At 39.9% G+C, this 20911-nt stretch overlaps 1 protein-coding gene across 1 annotated transcript in view; it reads left to right on the forward strand.

Moving 5' to 3' along the window:
* Positions 1 to 20911, forward strand: part of UVR3 (DNA photolyase family protein) — a 303194-nt gene that overhangs the window by 93527 nt on the left and 188756 nt on the right. Inside the window, exon 3 of the mRNA XM_089396602.1 lies at positions 755 to 835. Coding sequence (XP_089252728.1) covers positions 755 to 835 — 81 coding nt within the window. The remainder of the gene's footprint in view (positions 1 to 754; positions 836 to 20911) is intronic.

Raw genomic sequence — 20911 nt, forward strand, 5'->3', positions numbered from 1 at the left:
TCAAAATATTACAACATCAACCCATAGAAGGGGAAATGCACATTTGACATAGACCCTTAAGACTTTACCAAATTCTGTGACAAGACACATGATCTAGTATGAAAAATATATAGACTCGATAAACACTAGGACTCACCTAAGACCTCGTCAAAGAGTTCCACCCTAACTTTGGGGTACGTTTGGGAGAAAAACTCAAGTAATTATCCGAGTTTACAAACACACATAATTTGGGGAGGTTAAAAAACTCCCTAGGATGAAATCCTTTGAGAAGAATCATAGGCTTACCTAGCTGTTATTACATGGCTTAATAGTCATACCGGGATCATTTACAAAAAAATTGCAGAATTTTGTTTACAATGATGAAATTGAAGCTGGATGATGCCAATGATCTTGAAAAAATTGTCCACTGCTTTGTACTCTGCTTCTTGGAACTGTTGACACAAGTGTGGTCAACAAGCCTTTTGATTATCACAAGTCTGACAGAAGTCTAGTAATTCATTGAGAAATTTAAAGTTTACACCTTCAAAAAATCAACAATAGAGTTGTAGATTATTACCCTTGACTGGCGGATTTCTACCTTTCAAGGGAAGTCGTAAACACTGACATTTTTATGTTATCTGAAGCTTGTATAATTTTAGTATGCTTGGATTTTTCTAGTTCCTTTGAAAGTATAGATTTGTCTCTCTTCAAGTATGTCTCTTTTTGCATTTGATATTGCATTTCTCATATTGATTAAATTCATTGTTTCTACCAGGAATCTGCATTAAAACTGGGAGTGGATGTTTTTACTCCTATAAGCCATACCATCTTTAGTCCAGAGGAAATCATAAAAAAGGTAACCATTGTAGCTAGGAAATATGGAAGAAGAAATTCGTCTCTTCCTCCTCCCCATGTTTATTGGTAGTTTAAATAAAATGGTTCCTTTGTAAAAGATGCCAGACTATGGAAATTTTTGTAAAGGCATTTGTTTCCATGTTTATAGTCTCATTTTACTTTTTTCCTTTTTGTGAAAATTGTAACCACTATAGCTATGAAATATGGAAGAGGAAATTCATCTCTTCCTCCTCCCCATGTTTGTTGGTAGTTTGAATAAAATGGTTCCCTATTTAAAAGATATCAAACTATGGAAATCTTCATAACGGTATTTGTTTCCAAGTTTAGAGTCTCATTTCACTTTCATTTTTTGAAAATTAATCATTTATTACATTTAAAATTAGTTAGCATATACATCAAGAGCATCATATCTGACTGCCATAGAGCGGATGGATTTCCCTAAACAAATGGAGGTCTTCTTTTATTCCTTTGCATTAAAGAATCCCAATTTTTAATAAAATCTTGAAAATTTCTAGGTTTTTCAGCATATATCTTTTAATGACCATAAGTTTTGTCTTTGGAGTTGAAATTTGAAAGTATGTTATGTAACCCATGATTTTGGGGTCTCATGAATAGATCTATGTACTATCAAAGATAAAGTTTCTTGAATTAACTAGTTGAAAAGAAGCTACAGAAAGCTGTTCAAAGAGTTACATAAATATCTCTCACCTGGAAACAATAAGATTTGTTTACTAGGAAGAAAGTGATTAATAATGTAATGTATTGGTTTTGCAGTTTAGTACTTGTTATCACAAAATCTAGCACATTGATGCAAAGCCTTTACAAGGTGCTAAGATTAGTGGAACTTGGAACTGTTATCACTGTCACCTAGACAACTTCCCTCATTTTAGTGAAGGATAGACCTAGTAGCATCTAGGGTTTCTAAGGCAAGACACAATCAAGTCTAATGACGCTTCTATAGCTACGGGATCTACAGCCAATGGAATATAATGATTGAGGTAAGGACAAGGTGGTTCTTCAATGATTTGAATGGATAGGGATCTAGGGAAATTTAGAAGGCTTATCAAATCAATACTTGTTACATGAGGATCCCAAACACTACAAATGAAGAAAAAGCTAATGGCTGTTGCAAAACTTGAGAGAAAGTTGATAAATTACAGCAGCAGTAATTTCAGCCCTTGAAACAATTGACAATTAAGTAAAAGTGGGCTTAAAGATGGATAAAAATAGGGTTTCAGGTAACTGACAATATTTGAAATTTTAAATGAATATAACAACCAGGAAACTCTAGATGTCCACCCCTAATTGGTATAAAAGAAAAGATCAGCAAGACAAATTTAAGGTCTAAAGATGATTTCCAAATGAAATATATGCAAAAATACCAAAATGTGTAGCCTTTTTATGGCTGAAAATTCTTGCTGTTACAAAAACCCAGTTTACCCTAAAACATAAAAATAAAGAGCAAATAAGTTTAATGATTTACTGAAAGGGGAAGATTAATGCCTGCTATTTTTTTGGCATACAAGGTCAACTAAGGACTCCCTTGAGAAGATGTAAGTAGATCTTCAATGATATCTAGGGTTGTCCACTACAAACCCTCAAAAATTCACTTAGTGTCGTACAAGCTTCAAAATAGTTCAAGGGAAAGATTAGCCACTAGAAATCTTCCTAGGATTTAAAAGAAAGGATTTGTCCATGAACAATATGAACAAAATGCACGCCACCACCAAAGAAGTACAATTTCTCTTAATAATTGTTCATAAACAAAATTTTAGTAGTCTTTTTAATCAACCAGGGGATAACATGTACATCATATGCATTCCGGTCATGGTCTGCCACTTGTTTGACCAGAGCAACAGTGTAAATATAGTCCTTTTGTCCAAAATTTGACATATGATTCAAACAAATTGTATCCATACCATGCCTCAGTGTTGATCACTGAAGTCACACCTAATTTTTTTTGAAGACTCCATGTCCAAGCATGTGTCAGAGGTTTCATGTACCATCAAAGTTCATTATGTCATCATAGTTTTTTAACTCTAACTTCTTCTTCTCATTTTCTTCTTCAATCCTCAGATTCTGTAGCCCTATGGGGATATTTTATAAATGTCACTAGCATGATGAATAAAGCCATGTAACAGGCCTAGGGTGTTGGGACTCGATCAACAAGCGAGTTGACCTTGGAGCGATTTTTTTACTTGGTTAATTATTCCTGCTTTTTAGCGGCGAGTAATTTTCTAGGTTATACCCTAAAGCCGAGGTGATGGCTTAAAGGTTGAGCCCTTAATGCATCTTAGTGTCTAGAGTCAATTTATATTACCATGCTAGGTCATTTATGAAATTTCGCGGAATTTGACTAGGTCTAAGTAGGAATTTTTAACTATTAAAAATATCCCGCAAAACAGGATTTTTTTAATTAATTTCTATGTAGTGATGTAAATAAGTTGCCTCAGGAAATGTCTGGGGTGTGTGACCACTCGAAATTCATCCTCAAAGGCCCAACATTATTCTAGGACCCACTTTGAGGGCCAAAAAACAACTTATAGTCCCTCAAAAGCCAATTTTTCTAATGTCAGTAGCAAAAATGAGGAAAAAAATTAGAAAAATTTAGAAAAATTTCCAAAGTCAAAATAAGTCAAATTTTGACATGGCAGATTCTCTGAAGGTGAAAGGTGATGTGGCATCCATATGGGGCCCACCAAGCCCAACTCAAGTCAAAGTCAAAATGCCAAATAAGCAAGTCAATGTTCCAAGTGGTAGGTCAAATGGTTCCACATTGAATTAAAGAGGCAAAGTTGAAATGAATAAATGATTTTAATGATGGCCACGAGGCTAAGCAACCTAAGGGACCCAAAGAATAACAACCTTAACTCATCTTCATATTTCTTTCGATGTCGGATCTTCGACTATGAGTCTTGACTAGAAGGCTAGCAATCTGATTGATCTTATCTTTGTCAAATAGATGATGCATGTTGTCAACCTTTAGATTGTTTTCATACTGGATGTGGGTATCCTTATATGCAACACACTCCATGACAAAGTGCCATTTCGTCTCCCCTGCACCCTTATCGCAAAAAATGCGAGTTCTTTCTTCCCAAACTTCCTTGGGGATCTTCCCCCTGCTAGTCTCACATCTAAGGTGATGTGAGCCTATCTTCAATTATGCCACTAACAGCCTTGCTTTTCCTTTAATGGATGCTCCTAAATATGTTTTCTCACCATGGTCATGAGTTGGATTGAACTCTTTGATGTAGTATGTTTTTTTACGCCCATTGTGATTGGTCCACATGGCAGTCCTAAATTTTTCCATCACAATTTTTTTTATTTCTTCATTGGTGCTAGGGCATTCATGCAACTTGATATTCCACTTACTCAACCACTTTTTGTTTTACTTCATCCAAGTTTTCTTCCTATGATCTAATCCCTCTTCCATAGCTATCTTGGGCCAACGCTGGTAATCCATGTTTCTAGTCTTATTTAAATAGCTTATTAACCCGGTTATCGCTATTATCTCTAATGAAAAAGTGCCTGCTTCAGCCAAAAGGATTTCGTACGGGACTGTGGATTTAACTTTGAGATTGCTAGTATTTAGATGTTTGTGTATTCTTTCTAATTGCATGCAACTGTAAGTTGACATGCTGCTTCCCCATACTTCACAACCGTAGAGAACAACTAGTGTAACCAACAAAACAAAAAGGGTTTTCTTGGTTTTCCCTTCCCGAAGTTTAGCTTTTCTACACCTATTTTGGAGTTATGATGAGGCTTTCCATCCTCCCTGAATTCTTTTCGTCCTACAAGTCTCCCAACTGAGATTTTGTTGGAATTCAATCCCAAGATATTTGTATTCTTTCACTATCTCCAAAGGACTACCTTCGAAATGAAAAGTGTTTGTCTCGTCTTTTCTACTTAAAGAGAAAATCATGATTTTGGTCTTGTTAATATCACTTGCATCCCCACCTCTTGACAAAAGTGTTCTAAGGCCTTTAAGTGTTCTCTTAACATGTGCGCTGTTTTTGAGATTAGGATAAGATCATCTGCGTATAGAAGCAACTTTACCACGTAGCTTGCTAGAGCAACCCCTTCTCCATCTGCTTTGCTTAACCAATCTTCCAGCTTATCGATATATAAACCGAATAAAGTTGGAGATAGAGGACATCCCTTTTTGACACCAATATCACTACCAAAACATTCGAACATTCCTTCACTTGTTGTAATTTTAGCTCTAACCTTCTCATAAAGTCTATGAAATCCTGCTCTATACTCATCTAGGATACCTAACTCTTCCATCCTGTTCCATAGCTTGTCTCTAGGCACTGTGTCAAAGGTTTCTTAAAGTGCACAAAACAACAATAGGCTGTTTCACCTTGCTTGTCCCAAACATTCTCTATCAAATGTCTCAAGGTGACACAATGGTCAATGGTAGAGTGTCTAGGTCTAAAGCCTGCTTGTCCTTTTGCCCTTGTCCCCTTACTTTCTGCTCAATTGCTCCCAAAAAGCTTGCCCATGAGGGGGTTGACTGTGAAAATTCCTTAAACCCAGGAATCCCTACTGCAACAACTGATGATATTTCTCCTACTTGTTATATTTACATGAACAAGCTATTTGCAGTTTCCTACGGCAAACATTGAAATACATACATTGCAACCTACACCAATTAAATTATATGCCAAGACAAGAGACTGAACAATAGAGAAAGATACACACAAATGACTTGTTTTTGGACAAACGTCCCCGTAAAAACCCAATGTGGGAAAACCGGTGCAACAGATCTAAGGGTTTTTATTATTAAGCTGAAGTATTTCTGAATACAACTATTGGATGCCTTTCCGGCAATCCAGTTACAAATAATATCACTCGGCAAAATAAATTAGTGAGATTACCTCACACTACACTACAAGTCTCGACTGATTCGAGAATTGAACCAGCGAGTTCCTCGACTACTTCTACGCTACCCCTGCTGGGCTTGCGTCACCTCTTCTAGAGATCGATTTGCTTATCAGGAGCTGATTCCAGCCCTCCCCGCTCAAAAACGTCAGCCTCCCAGCAAATCTCAGAATTTTGCGTGAAGGCTCCATGTGGGGCCTGCGTGAGCCCTTCCTCGCTTTGCGTCACCCTCTTTGGCCTTTGCACTGTCTCCTCTGTGTGTCTCTTTGCCTCTTTGCTGAGTATTCTTGGCTCCGGAGAAGATCCTCTAGCCAAAACTCCCCCTGCCCCTCTCTGCATGATCACTACCAATCACTGTGCTGCCTCTAGCTTCAGCAATTTGATCTAACTGATCAACTCTTTGTTTGTCTTCCAAATGATCCTCAGGCTTCCTTAAATAATCTCCACGTTGACGTTCAATGGCCCAGATTAGAAGCTAATCAATGGCTGAGATCATTTCTGCTTGATCCTCATCTTCTTCTAGAAGTTACACCCACAGTTAGATTAATACCCATTAATTATTTTATTTTCCTAAGTTTAGACTTAGGGTTCGATTAAAAATAATTAATTATTTTAATAAAACTGTCTCCGGGTGGAATTTCCCAAAACACTTTCTGGGTTCTTTGGAATACATGTGCCCAAGCCTTCCTGCAAAATTTGAGACTTAGAGCACATCCGATGCTACCAGAAATCAACATTGACTATAATAATGCAGTAGTTAGAGGGGTTATTGATATCTCCACTTTTAAAGAGAGGAATGACCACACTAGTAGTCCACTCTCCCAGAAAGCCGTCTTGGATGATCCCATTGAAAATTCCTTTTAAATGAGGAGCAAGGAGCTCAACTCCCCATTTTAGGAATTCAACTTTAAGCCCGTCTATGTCCTCTGCTTTACCGCTTGCTAAATTCTTTATTCCCTGCTTGATATCATCCTCTGTGAATAGTTCCACTGAAGTGTTCATTGTGGGGGGAGTATCTTTCTCGTGCACCTGCTCATAGAGGAGCCTCACATACTCCAACCATTGGCCACCTGTAATATTGTTTTTAGTCTACTTTCTCCTTTGTTGTAGCTCTTTCCAAAATCCCTTGGGGTTGTGCTTTCCAAGAGAGATTAACTCCTTTCTTCTTCCATTTACATATTCTTCTTTTTTTGATTGTACTAATTTTTCATATGTCTTCTTATTTTCTTTGCTCCACTTTCTCTCTTTTAGAGATCTTTTGGATGCCATGCATTCCTCATCATACCATAGATTTGCCAGAAAAGTACTTGCAGTTCCCTTCTTGGGGCGAACCCTTTTGCATGCACTTAAGGCCCTATGAATTGTTGGGATCAATGAACTGCAATGAACATGGCAACCCGCTTTAATGGTTGTCTTATCTACCGCAACATGCTCTATAGTTTGAAATTGCTGCTTAAGAGCAACATTGAACATTTTCCCGTTTTCCTGATTTATGAGGATTTTTCCTTTGTAGAGATCTTTCTTTTATATTCCCAAAGTGTGCCTATTGCATGGACTACTATGGGCAAAATCGAGCTTAACAAATAGAGGGGCATGGTCAGATTTCATTTCAATAGGACAGTTCCCAATATCGAACTTCAACAGTCTAGAGGTGAAACTTTGGGAGCAAATTACATAATCTACCACACTTTGACCATTGTAAGTTTTGCATGTGATCCCTCCTGAAGCTGGCCACCTTCTCATTCCATTGCAAATAACCATGTCAAACAAACTACAAAGCCCCAGTAATTCTGCCCCAAAGTGCGTCACACCCCCATTTTCATCTTGTGAATCCCTTTCCCAAGGTTGACCACCCCCCTCTTCCAACCATAGGGGATTGTTTTCTCCTCTTTCTTCATTGCTCAACTGGAGGGATTGGTTGTTTGCTGTCCTTGCATTAAATTCACCTATTAACAATATTTCCCCAAGAGGACTGAATAAAGATATATCTCTCTTCAATGAGGCATATGGGTCTTCGTTGTATAAATTTCTTATTTTACAAATCTTTGAGTTTTTTGGGGCGAAATAACAAGTTGCCAACTTGAAAGTAATCTCCTTTTCTGTTATTTGCAACCAAATGTATTGTTTATTCGGATCCTCTTTTTCTACTTTTACAATTCCACCCCATTTTTCACTTATTAACACTGTGACTCTCTCGTATCCTTTGCCTATCTCATTTCCTTTGTTCTAAACTGAAATCTTCTTGTAACCCTCGAAATCTGGAACCTTGCATCCATCGTGCTCGTGTGTTTCTACAAGAATGATAATATCTTTCCCTTCTACTATGGGCCCCAACCCTGGACCTCTTCTCCATGGATAACCTATGCAATTCCAACTTACTACCTGTAAGCAGTCTAGTGGGGCCACTATTTCCTATTTCTTATTTGGGAACCAATCACTGAGTTGAGCTTTCCCATTCTTCAACCATGCCCATTTTCCCTCATTTCTTGGAGCTTTCACTTTTTCCCATTCCTTTCTTTGTTGATCTTGTTGAGCAAGAGTCAAGTCCTCATTGATGTAGATACCTGTGCCTCTAAACAATCCTCTGTTTCTAACGATCATATTCTTATACTCTATACTACTCAGGATAACTCTTACATGTCTATCTCTTCCTCCCTCTACCTTCTTTCCGATCCTACTTGCTTGATGAATACACCTTGTCCACTTCAATTGATCTTTAAGGAAGTCCCTTGCTAAGATGTCGGTCCTTTCATTTTCCCTCTAGTCCCTCAACCTTTTAATAATGATATTTGTAGCCTTGCCTTGCTTGTCTTTTTCTTCTTTTATTTGAATTTTCATTTGATTCTGAATGATTCCTTTTTGATTGTTTCATGACCCACTTACAACTTGCGACCATGATTTAGCCTTTTCTATTCGATCTTTTAGTTGATTTTCTTTAGTTTCCAAGTCGGCCAATGCTAACTGAATCTCCTTTATTTGTGTCGTGTCCTCTTTTTTTACCAATTCCGACTTCTCAAGGTCAGTTACCTTTATTTGCTCGAATTCTTGTTTCAAGGCAACCACTTCTTGCTGCTCTTTTTCAATTTTAGCTTGCATGTTTGCAATTTGTTCCTTAAGAGCTTTATTTTCCTTCTCTAATCTTCCCTTAAACTTCACAATTTTATTTATTTTATTGCCTTCATACCACTTATTAGCTTCTAAAATTTCTTTTTCATGCTCATGAACTCTTTCACATAGTCTCGACTCTCGATGACCACATTGATGGTGTTGATGTGGGACTATATAGGCCTTTGTTGCCATGCTTATCTGCTCTTTTATCTGTTGAAAAGGACGAGAAAATTAAAAGAATTTAGTGGGGTGCACATTAAAAGTTTAAGGGGGGACAAGAGGAATAACATGGCAACCATTTTGGAGGTCAAACTAATGCCAAGTAAGTTATTAACAAAAGAGGCTCACGAATGGTACACTCAGCAGTCAAAATCAGTTTTCGATTTGATTAGAGATATGGTTAAGTTTCATAGTCCAAGTCAAAGGTATTTAGTGGGGACAAGACTGCCACATGGGATAGACCTTGTCTCCCACTTTCTCCACTACCAACCAATCAGATCACATGCAGTTCAGTTCAGCTCATACGCAGGCCTGTTTGGCATCTACGCACAACAGTTTGGGATTTAGTTTGCACTAGTGTCACTTCATGATTTTGGTTGGAGGATTCATTGGAGTTTTTCTCCCCTTTTCACCGACCCAAATCCACACTTGGTAGTGTAAGGATCGTAAAACAAATGTAAATACAGTAAAGCGGTTTTTATCATGAACCTATAATTAATTTCTTGAAATCTTACAAAATTAACTAATAGTACTGCTGAGGGCACTTACCTGTGCCCTTGCGGTTGATGATGCCTCTAGCTCCCTGCTTCGGTTACCAAAAGATCGAATCCACCCAGCCAAACTGAGCAGAACCTGGCTACTCAATCCAGTAAGCTTTTTAGTTGAAGCCGACTATTTCCCCGTGCCTAGAACCTCAGAACAATTCCGGCTCTTCCTGTGGATAATTTCCATTTATGATGTTCTTCCTCCTTCAGTTTTCCTTTCCTCCCTTCTTTACCTTCCTCTCCGCTACCTCCTAAAATTTTGCTTGGTGGTTTTATCTGGTTACTTGGTGGTGGCCGCTCTTCCACCAGCAGCCCACCGCTTAACCTTCTGGTGACACCTTCCATGTCACGTATCATATAAAACTCTGTTATGGTCACGTATATATTTATTTCATTTATAATTTAATTAATTATATTTCTTTATGATTTATTAAAGTACTTTTTAATATTAAGATTATAACATTATATTAAGTACCCTTTTAATTAATTTCTTATATATATATATTTTTAATCATTTTATTAATTTATTAATATAATTTTTATTAATAATCTGAAATATATAATTTATATAGCCCTCTTTTAGTATTTACCCATTAATCATGATACATTAAGCAATATGGGTGTTGATGGATGAGTAGAGCCTCTATTCGAAGAAGTGTCATGATATTTAATACTTATAGTTAATTTAGTATATAAATACTAATGCGGTGTATTCGACACATGCATATGTAGCTATCATATGCATGCATCGTATGCCTGCTATTATTCTTGCATTCTCTATATTTATTATTTATAGATAGGTCGTTACAGGCAGCCACCAAAATGTGCACATGGGAAATGGATCTACGCTCAGCCAGAGAAGCTTGTATACTGGCTAGAACAGGGAAGAACGCATAGTTAAGCAGAGGACATTTACAGTAGTCTGATTTTCTTTGATGCCACCTACAACAATCAAGCAGCCACTTGGAAATTTGTTTGAGCATTGAGATATTCACTATTGCTACACTTGTCATTTGATATTTCATTGGGATTTCCTCTCAAATTTGTATAAAGAGACCCATTGGGCTCTCATTCTGAATCATTGTTACGAGCTATTGTGTTTGGGGAAGCTCCGCTCTTATGTACACTTGTTCTCAATTGCAATAAAAGACTTTGGGGGTCTCATTCATGAGTTGTTGTTTCTTTGGAGTATGATGATTGGTTGGCTATTGGTATAATTTCGTTTGCTCATGCTTTGATCTATGTTATTTCCATATGCTCTTGTAGTTTTGTTAATGTAGAGCTATCTTGCATTGGCAATTGATGTAGGAGTATGCTCTAGGTGTAGAAATCTCTAGTTATTTTCGAATAAATTTTTAGAGTTTTCTTGTCATTGCTTATTTGCTAAATCTATATGAGAATCTAGATTAAGTACTCAACACAATATAGGAAAGCCTAGATTAAGTACTTAATTATGATTTACTAATTTAGCTTAAGTTATTACACAAAACACTTAATGAATAAGGGGCAATCTTATACACAAGGTGAAGTGCTCAATATGACAAGTGCCAACAAGATACAAGAGATAACCAAGATATAACAAGATATATGCTCTTAAAATATAGATTACCAATATGCCTAAGATAAAGATATCATCCACAAAAGATATTAACCATGAAAAAAATAAAGACAATGATGACAGGTAAAGAGAACTAGAGCACTTATCCAAAATTGTTCACTTAGAGACAATTACGATAGTAAGAAGGATGCCAATGAAAATTCTTCAACAGATAAACAATTAGATTACCACAATGCCAACAAGTGATTCCAATGCCAATTATTCAAGAGATACACAATTAAATTAGCAAGTTCTGAAGTTGAGAATACTTATATCTTTAGTACTAATGTGTAAGAGAACAAGAGACACCACTATCCAATAAATTCTTAGATTTACTAACTTAAGCAATCATTCATCAAGATTATTAGATTATGAGATTAATGTGTCAAGTGCTTATGTGCTGGTGTGAGTGAGCTTACTTAGTGCAAGAATTGAAACTTTGAAGCTTATATAACTCAGAAGAGACAACAATGTGTTAGTGTCTTGAAACAATAGAAGAAATGTAGCAACTAGCCCAATAATAAATTCACTTCAATGCTAGCTATCCCTTCCACAATATGCAATTACTACCAATAGAGCATAAACAAATGAAATCCTTATATTATTTGTGTTCCGATCGCATTCAATGAGCAACTATTAGACTTCTATGACAGCAGCAAGAGAATTCAATTTAGAGCACATTGGGATCCAACAAATGCAATGTTTATGAGTGCAAAATGCAAGTGAGATAGCCCAAGTGTTAGATTATTTTGCCAATGCAAACTTTTACAATGGATGTGTTCCTTTTAGATGCTAATGCCACTGTTTTACATCAGAATTTATTATGCCTTCCAAACAGAGATGATAGTCATCAAAATACATGAAATTTGTCGAAACAATGAATGCCTAATTTACACAAGTGACTTATCTATGTGCAAGATGACTTATTAGTTGATTTTATGCCACTTAGATGATTATTTAACCACTGTAAGGAAATGATCAGAGAGCTGGAGTAAAACGGTGAGGATTTGAGAGTTAGAAGATGCAAACCAATCGATGTTTTGACTAGTCACTTTGTCTAGAGTTTCTCCAATGGAGAGGTTTCCTGCAACCACAAAATTATGACCAATATTGCTGCAAACAATCAAGTATTAGCTGAGAAATTTCAACGATACTCAAATCAAAGATGAAAAGAGGGAAAATGAGACAAGGAGAGGGCAAGGAAGGGTGAAAATAGGCCAATGCTAGGCTTAGCGTTAAGGCAGAGAGGCCCTAAAGGCGTGACACAAGCCCAAAGGCGTGGCACAAGCCCAAAGAGGACTGCGACCTAAGGAAAATAGTCCCTTAGGGACTGCGGCCAAAGGAAGAACCCACAAAGGGCAGCAAATGTTGATACCTAATCCTCATGATTGGGTGAATATAATGTAAAAAGATAAATAAGTAATATGAACAGTCATCGGGAGATGAAATAAACAGTCTCTCCCTCATGTATTTAATGAAGACCTATGTGAAGGAATAAGCACAAATATATTTTTGGTTGAGGAGTTATTGCCTGGTCTGACATGGTATCAGAGCCAACACCATTTTTAGTTTCCCTCTGCTTTGTAACTTCCTCCTGCATATTCTGCTTATATTCTGCCCATGTTCTACACGCTGACATCTCTGTCAAAACCCTGCAAAATCTCATTCATTGTTTAATGTATTCATTGAAGTGCGTTACTTCTTGAAGGAGTCGATTCTTTGCATTGGAGCTGGTTGTTGCATCGAACGCACTGAAGCCGTAGATGCTACGGTGTATGGCACTGCTTCCTAGAGACAATAGGCCGACAGACACAGAAGCAGTTTATGCTAGCCGACCTCCCTCCACGTTGGTATAATAGTGCTCCAGGTTCAATCCTTGTATGAAATTCTTGGTAAACGCTGATATAAATGCTGTTTCATATATATTATATATATGCTGCTCCATATATACGCTGCTGATGTAAAATTTTCTGTTTCCCACCCCGGTTTTCAGTTTCACCTTATTTCTCCCATGTAGTTAAATGCCCATTCCCATAACCATACATTTAACAGACTGAAAAAATAAATATTGCTGAAAACACAAATTCTGGAAATTTTTTTCAGAATGCTGGAAATTGCAGAAATAAAATCAGCAATTAAAAACAGCCATTAAAACACATTTAAACTCAGTGATTTTTGGTCAACTTGACCCTGGAAAAACCCTCTACAACTCTTGGGGAAAACCAGTTTGAGAGCTCTTCTTTATTTCTGGAAATGCCTTTTTACAGTGAGAAATTTTCAGCAAAAATCAGCAAAAATCAGCAAACAAATTTACAACTTATCTCGATTTCTGAGCCTCACAGCCCACCAGAAATTTCCAAACAGCAACACAATGCTGTAAGGCCACTGTATGGACGGTACGGGCGGCTGTACGGACGGTACGGACAGCTGTACGGACTGTACGGACATGCTGTACGGACGGTACAGACAGGCTGTACGGACCTCGATTTTTGTGCAGAAAATCAGTTGCCTCGATTTCTGTGCAAAAACAAATCTGCCTTTTGCTGTTTGCTCAAGAAAAATCTGCCTTTTACTGCTTGCACATTCAGCTGTAAGGATTTGCTTAAATGCTGCCTTGGTATGTGTGCCAAGCTGCTGCCTCCTTCTCCTCCTTGTCCAGAAATCTCCCTTGCTCTCTTGCTCTCTCTCTCTCAATCTGCTCATGAAAGAATGAATGATCTTTTCCTCCTTTTCCTCCCTTAACCCAACCCTAAATGACTTTTGGGTGATCCCTAAATCCAATGGCTGAAATAGATTTAGATCAATGGCTGAGATTAAATGCTCATTTAAATCTCACTTTCTATTTTTTAATTCACCCCACTTTAATAAAGACCCACTTAGTCATTTATTTCCAAAGTCACTTTTCCTTTCTAATTTTTCATTGACTTTATAAAAGTCACTTTAAAATTAGACTTAGTAACTTTATCACTTAAAGTCACTTTCAAATTAGATTTAACTTTATAAAAATTATAAAGTTACTTTAGGAGAAAAATTAAATTCTTTTGGACACTTTTCCCTAGGCCAAAGATCAAAGCCTTAGGGAACCACCTGTCCTCCGGTACCAAATTTCAACACTCCCTCTTACCGAGGAAGGTGTTCCTCACCACACCCATCTTGTCTCTGAAGTAGACATGCTTGCCCCGTTGTAAGGCTTTGGTAAGAATATCTGCAACCTGCTCATCAGTGGAAATATACTCAAGCTTCACAGCTCCCTTCTGAACATAGTCTCTGATGAAATGATATTTTTTATCGATATGCTTTGACCTGTCATGAAATACTGGATTCTCCGTGAGTTTAATGCAACTCTGATTATCACAGTAAATCACTGAAGGTCTCAACGGCTGACCAAATAAGCCAAACAACATCTTGCGAAGCCAGATGGCCTCAAAACTAGCTAGACTGGCTGCCATATACTCTGCTTCCGCTGAACTCAGTGCTATTGACTGCTGCTTCCGGCTGAACCATGACACTACTGCTGAACCCAACCCAAAACAACACCCTGAAGTGCTCTTCCTATCAGAAGCACAACCCGCCCAATCAGAATCAGTGTATCCTGCCAACCTCACTCCATCTCCCCGCCTGTAGTCCAAACCATAATCCACTGTCCCCTGCAAGTACCGCAAAATGTGTTTTGCAGCCACCTAGTGAACCTTCCTAGGCTCACACATAAACTGACTCATCGTGTTGACTGCAAACCAGATATCTGGTCTAGTGTTGACCAAATACATCAAGGAACCAATCAGCTGCCTGTACAATGTGGGATCCACCAACTCGGAATCCAAAGCATGAAGCTTCTTCCAGTTGGTGATCATCGGTGTCGACATGGGTCTACAATCCTCCATGTGGAATCTGCTAAGGATGTCAACAATATACTTCCCCTGCCCCAGGAAGAAATGCCCCTCCTCCTGCCACACCTCCAAACCCAAAAAGTAATGCATCAAGCTGATGTCCTTCATCTCAAACTCCGCCGCAAGATCTCTCTTGCAGTGCTCTATGAGTCTCTCTGCACCTGTAATGATCAAGTCATCCACATACAGCACCAGAATGAGAGGCTCCTCACCAATCACAATAAAGTAAAGGTTCGGATCTGCCTCACTCTTTGTGAAACCCATCCCCTGCAAGTATGCATCTATCCTGGAGTACCAAGCTCTGGGAGCTTGCTTTAGGCCATAAAGGGCCTTCTTCAATCTGCACACATGGGACTCCTTCCCATGCACCTCAAAGCCCTGTGGCTGCTCAATATACACCTCCTCCTGTATGAAGCCATTGAGAAATGCGGTCTTCACATCCATCTGGTGGATCTTCTAACCCATCTCTGCTGCTATCGATATAATGGAGCGGATCGAAGTATATCGAGCCACAGGAGCGAAGGTCTCCTCATAATCAACTCCCTCTACCTGGGAGAACCCTCTAGCCACAAACCTCGCTTTGAATTTCTCAATGCTGCCATCTGCATCATGCTTTACCTTGTAAATCCATCTGGAAGTAACCACGGATTTGCCCTCAGGCCTCGGCACCACCTCCCAAACATCATTCTTCATGATAGAAGAATACTCCTCCTGCATGGCCTCTCTCCAGACCTGCTGGCTAGCTGCCTCCTCATAGCTAGAAGGCTCAGAGTCAAGGATGCTGGTAACCATCGCCATATAACTACAAAACCTCTCAGGTGGTCTACTCTCTCTGACCGGCCTCTTCGGCTCAGCAACAGATGTGGCATCTCTCAAGGTGTCCTGAAGCCACTTGGGCTTCCTCTTCCCTGAGCATGCTTCTCCCATAGGAGAATGAAACTCCTCCTCCTCATCACCATCAGTAGCCTGAACTCCTGACTGTCTGTCTGCTGTCCTCCTGCCTACACCTGAACCTGTAGAAGCTGAGGTACCGTGTGAACTGTCCATCAGTGGACTCCCTAGTGAATTGCTCTGTGAACTGCTCTGCATGCTGCCCGGAGCACCACCCCTCTGGCTCGGCGAGCCACTGCTCACTGATGGACCTGACATCCTCATAGATGTACCTCCGGATCCCTGCCCACTGGATCCCTGCGACTGACTCAACTGCTGCTGAGGGTCTGGTTGATCCAGATACTCTAACTCCCGTGACCTCCTAAAGGCCCTGTCCTCCTCGAACTTCACATCCCGTCTGACAACAACTCTCCTCTGTGCAGGAATGTAAATCCGAAAGGCCTTTGAGGTCTCACTGTAGCCCACAAAGATACCCTTCTCTGCGGTGGGCTCTAGTTTGGTCCTCTTCTCCTTGGGTATATAGGAGTATGTAATGCATCCAAAGATATGAAGATGACCAAGATCAGGCTTCTTCCCAGAGAAAGCCTCCTCCGGAGTCATGTGCCCCAAGGCACGATGCAGACTCCTGTTCTGCAAGTAAACAGCTGTGTTGCAGGCCTCTGCCCACAAGAACAATGGCAACCCCTGATCATGTAACATGGCTTTAGCAGCCCCTATGATGGATCTGTTCTTCCTCTCTGCAACTCCGTTCTGCTGGGGGTTGTAAGGAACAGTGAACTCCCTCCTAATGCCTGCCTCCGCACAATAGTCAACAAACTCTCCAAGGGTGTACTCTCCTCCATTGTTCGACCTCAAGGACTTGATCTTTCGACCTGTCTGAGTCTCCACAAGAGCTCTGAACTCCTGAAACCGCTTGAAGACCTCACTCTTGGTCTTCAAAAAATAAATCCAGGTCCTCCTGGAGTGATCATCAATGAATAAGACATAGTACTCATATCCACTCAAGGAAACATGAGACATCCGACCGCTCACATCGGAATGAATCAAATCAAGTATCCCCGTCGCTCTGCTGTCACTGCTGGGAAAAGGGGATTTGGCAAACTTGCCCATCGCACAACCTCTGCAAGTATCAAAGTGATCAGTACTGAAATCTAGCACACCTGTAGTGATCTCCCGCAGTATCCTCAAGGCTCCGTGATACATGTGCCCCATCCTGCGGTGCCAAATCTCACACAGCTCAGAACTGCTAGCTCTGCTGTCGGTACTACTGCTCAATGCCAAAAGGGGCTGGAATGTAAACTTGTACACCTTTGCATGGCGTACACCTATCACTCTAGCTGAATCAGCTGGAGTGCCCCTGGGATACATCAACACCTGTCCTCCCCTGAACAGTACCTCATATCCTCTGTCCTCCCCTGAACAGTACCTCATATCCTCTGTCCTCCAAAGCTGAGATGGATATGAGGTTCTTCCTCATCCCTGGCACATAAAGAACATCTGACACTTTCAAGGGAGGTCTGGACTCCCTCTGAAATGTCAGTGTACCCACCCCGACTGCTCTAACAACTCTGTCATCACCGAGTACTACCTCAATATCAGTGCCACTCTCTGAAAGCTCTGAGAAGTACTCCCGGACTCCTGTCATGTGGCGTGAAGCCCCACTGTCCACATACCAGATACCTGTAGATGCTCCGCTAATCAAGGGAAAAGCATGCTCCCTCTGAACCTGTGTGGCAGGTGATCCTGCACTAGAGGACTCACATGTAATGAACACAAACTCCCGGTCAAAACGACCTGCAAAGTCCTCAATCTCAGCTGAAGCTGCCACATCCTGGTTCTTCCCCTTCTTCTTCTTCTTCTCCGGACACACAACTGCATAGTGTCCCATCTTCTGACAATTCCAACACTTCACTTTGGAATAGTCCTTCTGTGAGTTACCCTGTTTACCTTTACCTTTGCCTTTGCCTCCACCACCGCTTGTGGAAGCCTGCTTCTTCCCTTTGCCTTTCTTGCCTCCTGCCACCAGTGCTACATCCTCATCCTGCTCAACTGGCTTGGCTGCCCCAAGTTGTCCTTTCCTGATCTCTGTCTGAATACAATCATCCCAAAACCTCTCCCACGTGGGAAGGGTCTCACGTGCACAAACCCCATCAGCAAAGTTCAACCATGAACGGGGGAGGCCATTCACTGCAATACGCACCAACTCAGTGGATGGAATGGCTTCTCCAATCGCTGCCAACTCATCTCTCACATTGGTAATCTTTGTGAGATATCCAGCTGCACTATCATTCCCCATCTTAATGTTCTTCAGCTTCTCCTTCAGGACCATCTTCCGGTTCTCATTGGTACTCTGGTAGAGATTGGACAATGCTGTCCACATCTCATGGGCATTGCTCTTTCCTCTCACATGAGGAATGCAATGGTCTTTGATTCCGTCTAGAATCAACCTCTTACCCTTGTTGTTCTTTTTATTATAAGCTGCCAACTGAGTAGCATCAGTAGGCACAACAACAGGGTGTTGTGCTGTATGCACCATGATATCCCAGACTTCTGCCTCCTTAAAGATACTCTGCATTCTCTCCTTCCAAACGCTGTAATTTGTATGCCCATCCAACCTATCCTCCACCCTCAATCCCAATGACATCTTGTTGTCCTAAAACTGAAAAATAGCATTGCTGTGGTAAAGATAAAACTGCTGTTTATGAAAAAATCAGCTTGCTGGAATTTTCTGAGTGAAAAAATCAGCAGCTGTATTTTTTTTCTTTTGCTGTCCCAAACTGCCCTTCAGCACTCAAGCTCTGATACCATGTAAAATTTTCTGTTTCCCACCCCGGTTTTCAGTTTCACCTTATTTCTCCCATGTAGTTAAATGCCCATTCCCATAACCATACATTTAACAGACTGAAAAAATAAATATTGCTAAAAACACAAATTCTGGAAATTTTTTTCAGAATGCTGGAAATTGCATAAATAAAATCAGCAATTAAAAACAGCCATTAAAACACATTTAAACTCAGTGATTTTTGGTCAACTTGACCCTGGAAAAACCCCCTACAACTCTTGGGGAAAACCAGTTTGAGAGCTCTTCTTTATTTCTGGAAATGCCTTTTTACAGTGAGAAATTTTCAGCAAAAATCAGCAAACAAATTTACAACTTATCTCGATTTTTGAGCCTCACAGCCCACCAGAAATTTCCAAACAGCAACACAATGCTGTACGACAACTGTACGGACGGTACGGGCGGCTGTACGGACGGTACAGATGGCTGTACGGACTGTACGGACAGGCTGTACGGACGGTACAGATGGGCTGTACGGACCTCGATTTTTTGTGCAGAAAATCAGCTGCCTCGATTTCTGTGCAAAAACAAATCTGCCTTTCGCTGTTTGCTCAAGAAAAATCTGCCTTTTACTGCTTGCACATTCAGCTGTAAGGATTTGCTTAAATGCTGCCTTGGTATGTGTGCCAAGCTGCTGCCTCCTTCTCCTCCTTGTCCAGAAATCTCCCTTGCTCTCTTGCTCTCTCTCTCTCAATCTGCTCATGAAAGAATGAATGATCTTTTCCTCCTTTTCCTCCCTTAACCCAACCCTAAATGACTTTTGGGTGATCCCTAAATCCAATGGCTGAAATAGATTTAGATTAATGGCTGAGATTAAATGCTCATTTAAATCTCACTTTCTATTTTTTAATTCACCCCACTTTAACAAAGACCCACTTAGTCATTTATTTCCAAAGTCACTTTTCCTTTCTAATTTTTCATTGACTTTATAAAAGTCACTTTAAAATTAGACTTAGTAACTTTATCACTTAAAGTCACTTTCAAATTAGATTTAACTTTATAAAAATTATAAAGTTACTTTAGGAGAAAAATTAAATTCTTTTGGATACTTTTCCCTAGGCCAAAGATCAAAGCCTTAGGGAACCACCTGTCCTCCGGTACCAAATTTCAACAGCTGAATGTATACGCTGCTCCATATATACGCTGTTGAATGTATACGCTATTGTGTGCCTCCTGATTTGCAAAGCACGAGTTGATTGGACAGAAGCATCGAAGATCGATTTACGCACCGTCTACTAAGGTTTTCAATCCTTATTCCACCGAAGAAGGTTGGTTCGGTGCCGACATGGATTGGCAAGGGCAGGGGAAGCAACAATAACCATCTCTATTGTCGTTCCAGTTCAGGCGGAGATCGAGGTGAGGTGGGGAATAGCTCCCGACCTGCAGCATCTCGTCTTCACTACCTAGACTTTGAGAGACAGACGCATTCTCGCCGACTACAGTATCCAAAATGGATCCACACTCTGCCTCGTGAACCGAGTCAGAGGTGGAACGCAGATTTAATGCAAGTCCTTGCAAGCTGCTGCGCGCACTGTGAGGGCATTGGCAAGGGCAAAAGCTGTCGGAGATGCTAATGTAGATAATGCTGCTAGTCTTTCCCGTTCTGGCGCTGATTTGGAAGAGAGTTTTTGTTAGTGCATCACCGATCTAAATGTTTCTTTGGGAAATGTTTTATAAATCAATTTTCATTTAAAGAGTTTTGAAGACTCCGCCATAGTAAAGTGTTTTGAAAACTATAGTGCATTTTTTTCCCTTTTACACAGCAAGTGCAAATTGTTTTATCACTAGAAGAGTGATTTTTTTCCACTGTACACAGATTTTACAATGCATTCAATCATATCCATGGTGGGAATAGTTCTCACTAGCAAGGAGAACTATACTGAATGGTCCCGGATAATAAAACACACCCTCATTTTCAATGAGTTGTGGAAAGGAGTGTGTGTCTGAGACGGAGACAATGAACCAGTACAACCTACCTTAGACAAAGAGCTTGTCATTTGGGAAAACAAGAACAACAAAGCTTATGCATTAATGGCAGCATTTGTAAATGAAGAGGTGAGTCGCCATATTTCGTCATTTTCAACTGCCTTTGAAGCCTTACAAAAGC

Source organism: Pinus tabuliformis, chromosome 1_2 (assembly GCF_031772625.1).
Source record: "Pinus tabuliformis cultivar Carrire ecotype Pingquan chromosome 1_2, CPIR1, whole genome shotgun sequence".
NCBI classification, from domain to species: domain Eukaryota; kingdom Viridiplantae; phylum Streptophyta; class Pinopsida; order Pinales; family Pinaceae; genus Pinus; species Pinus tabuliformis.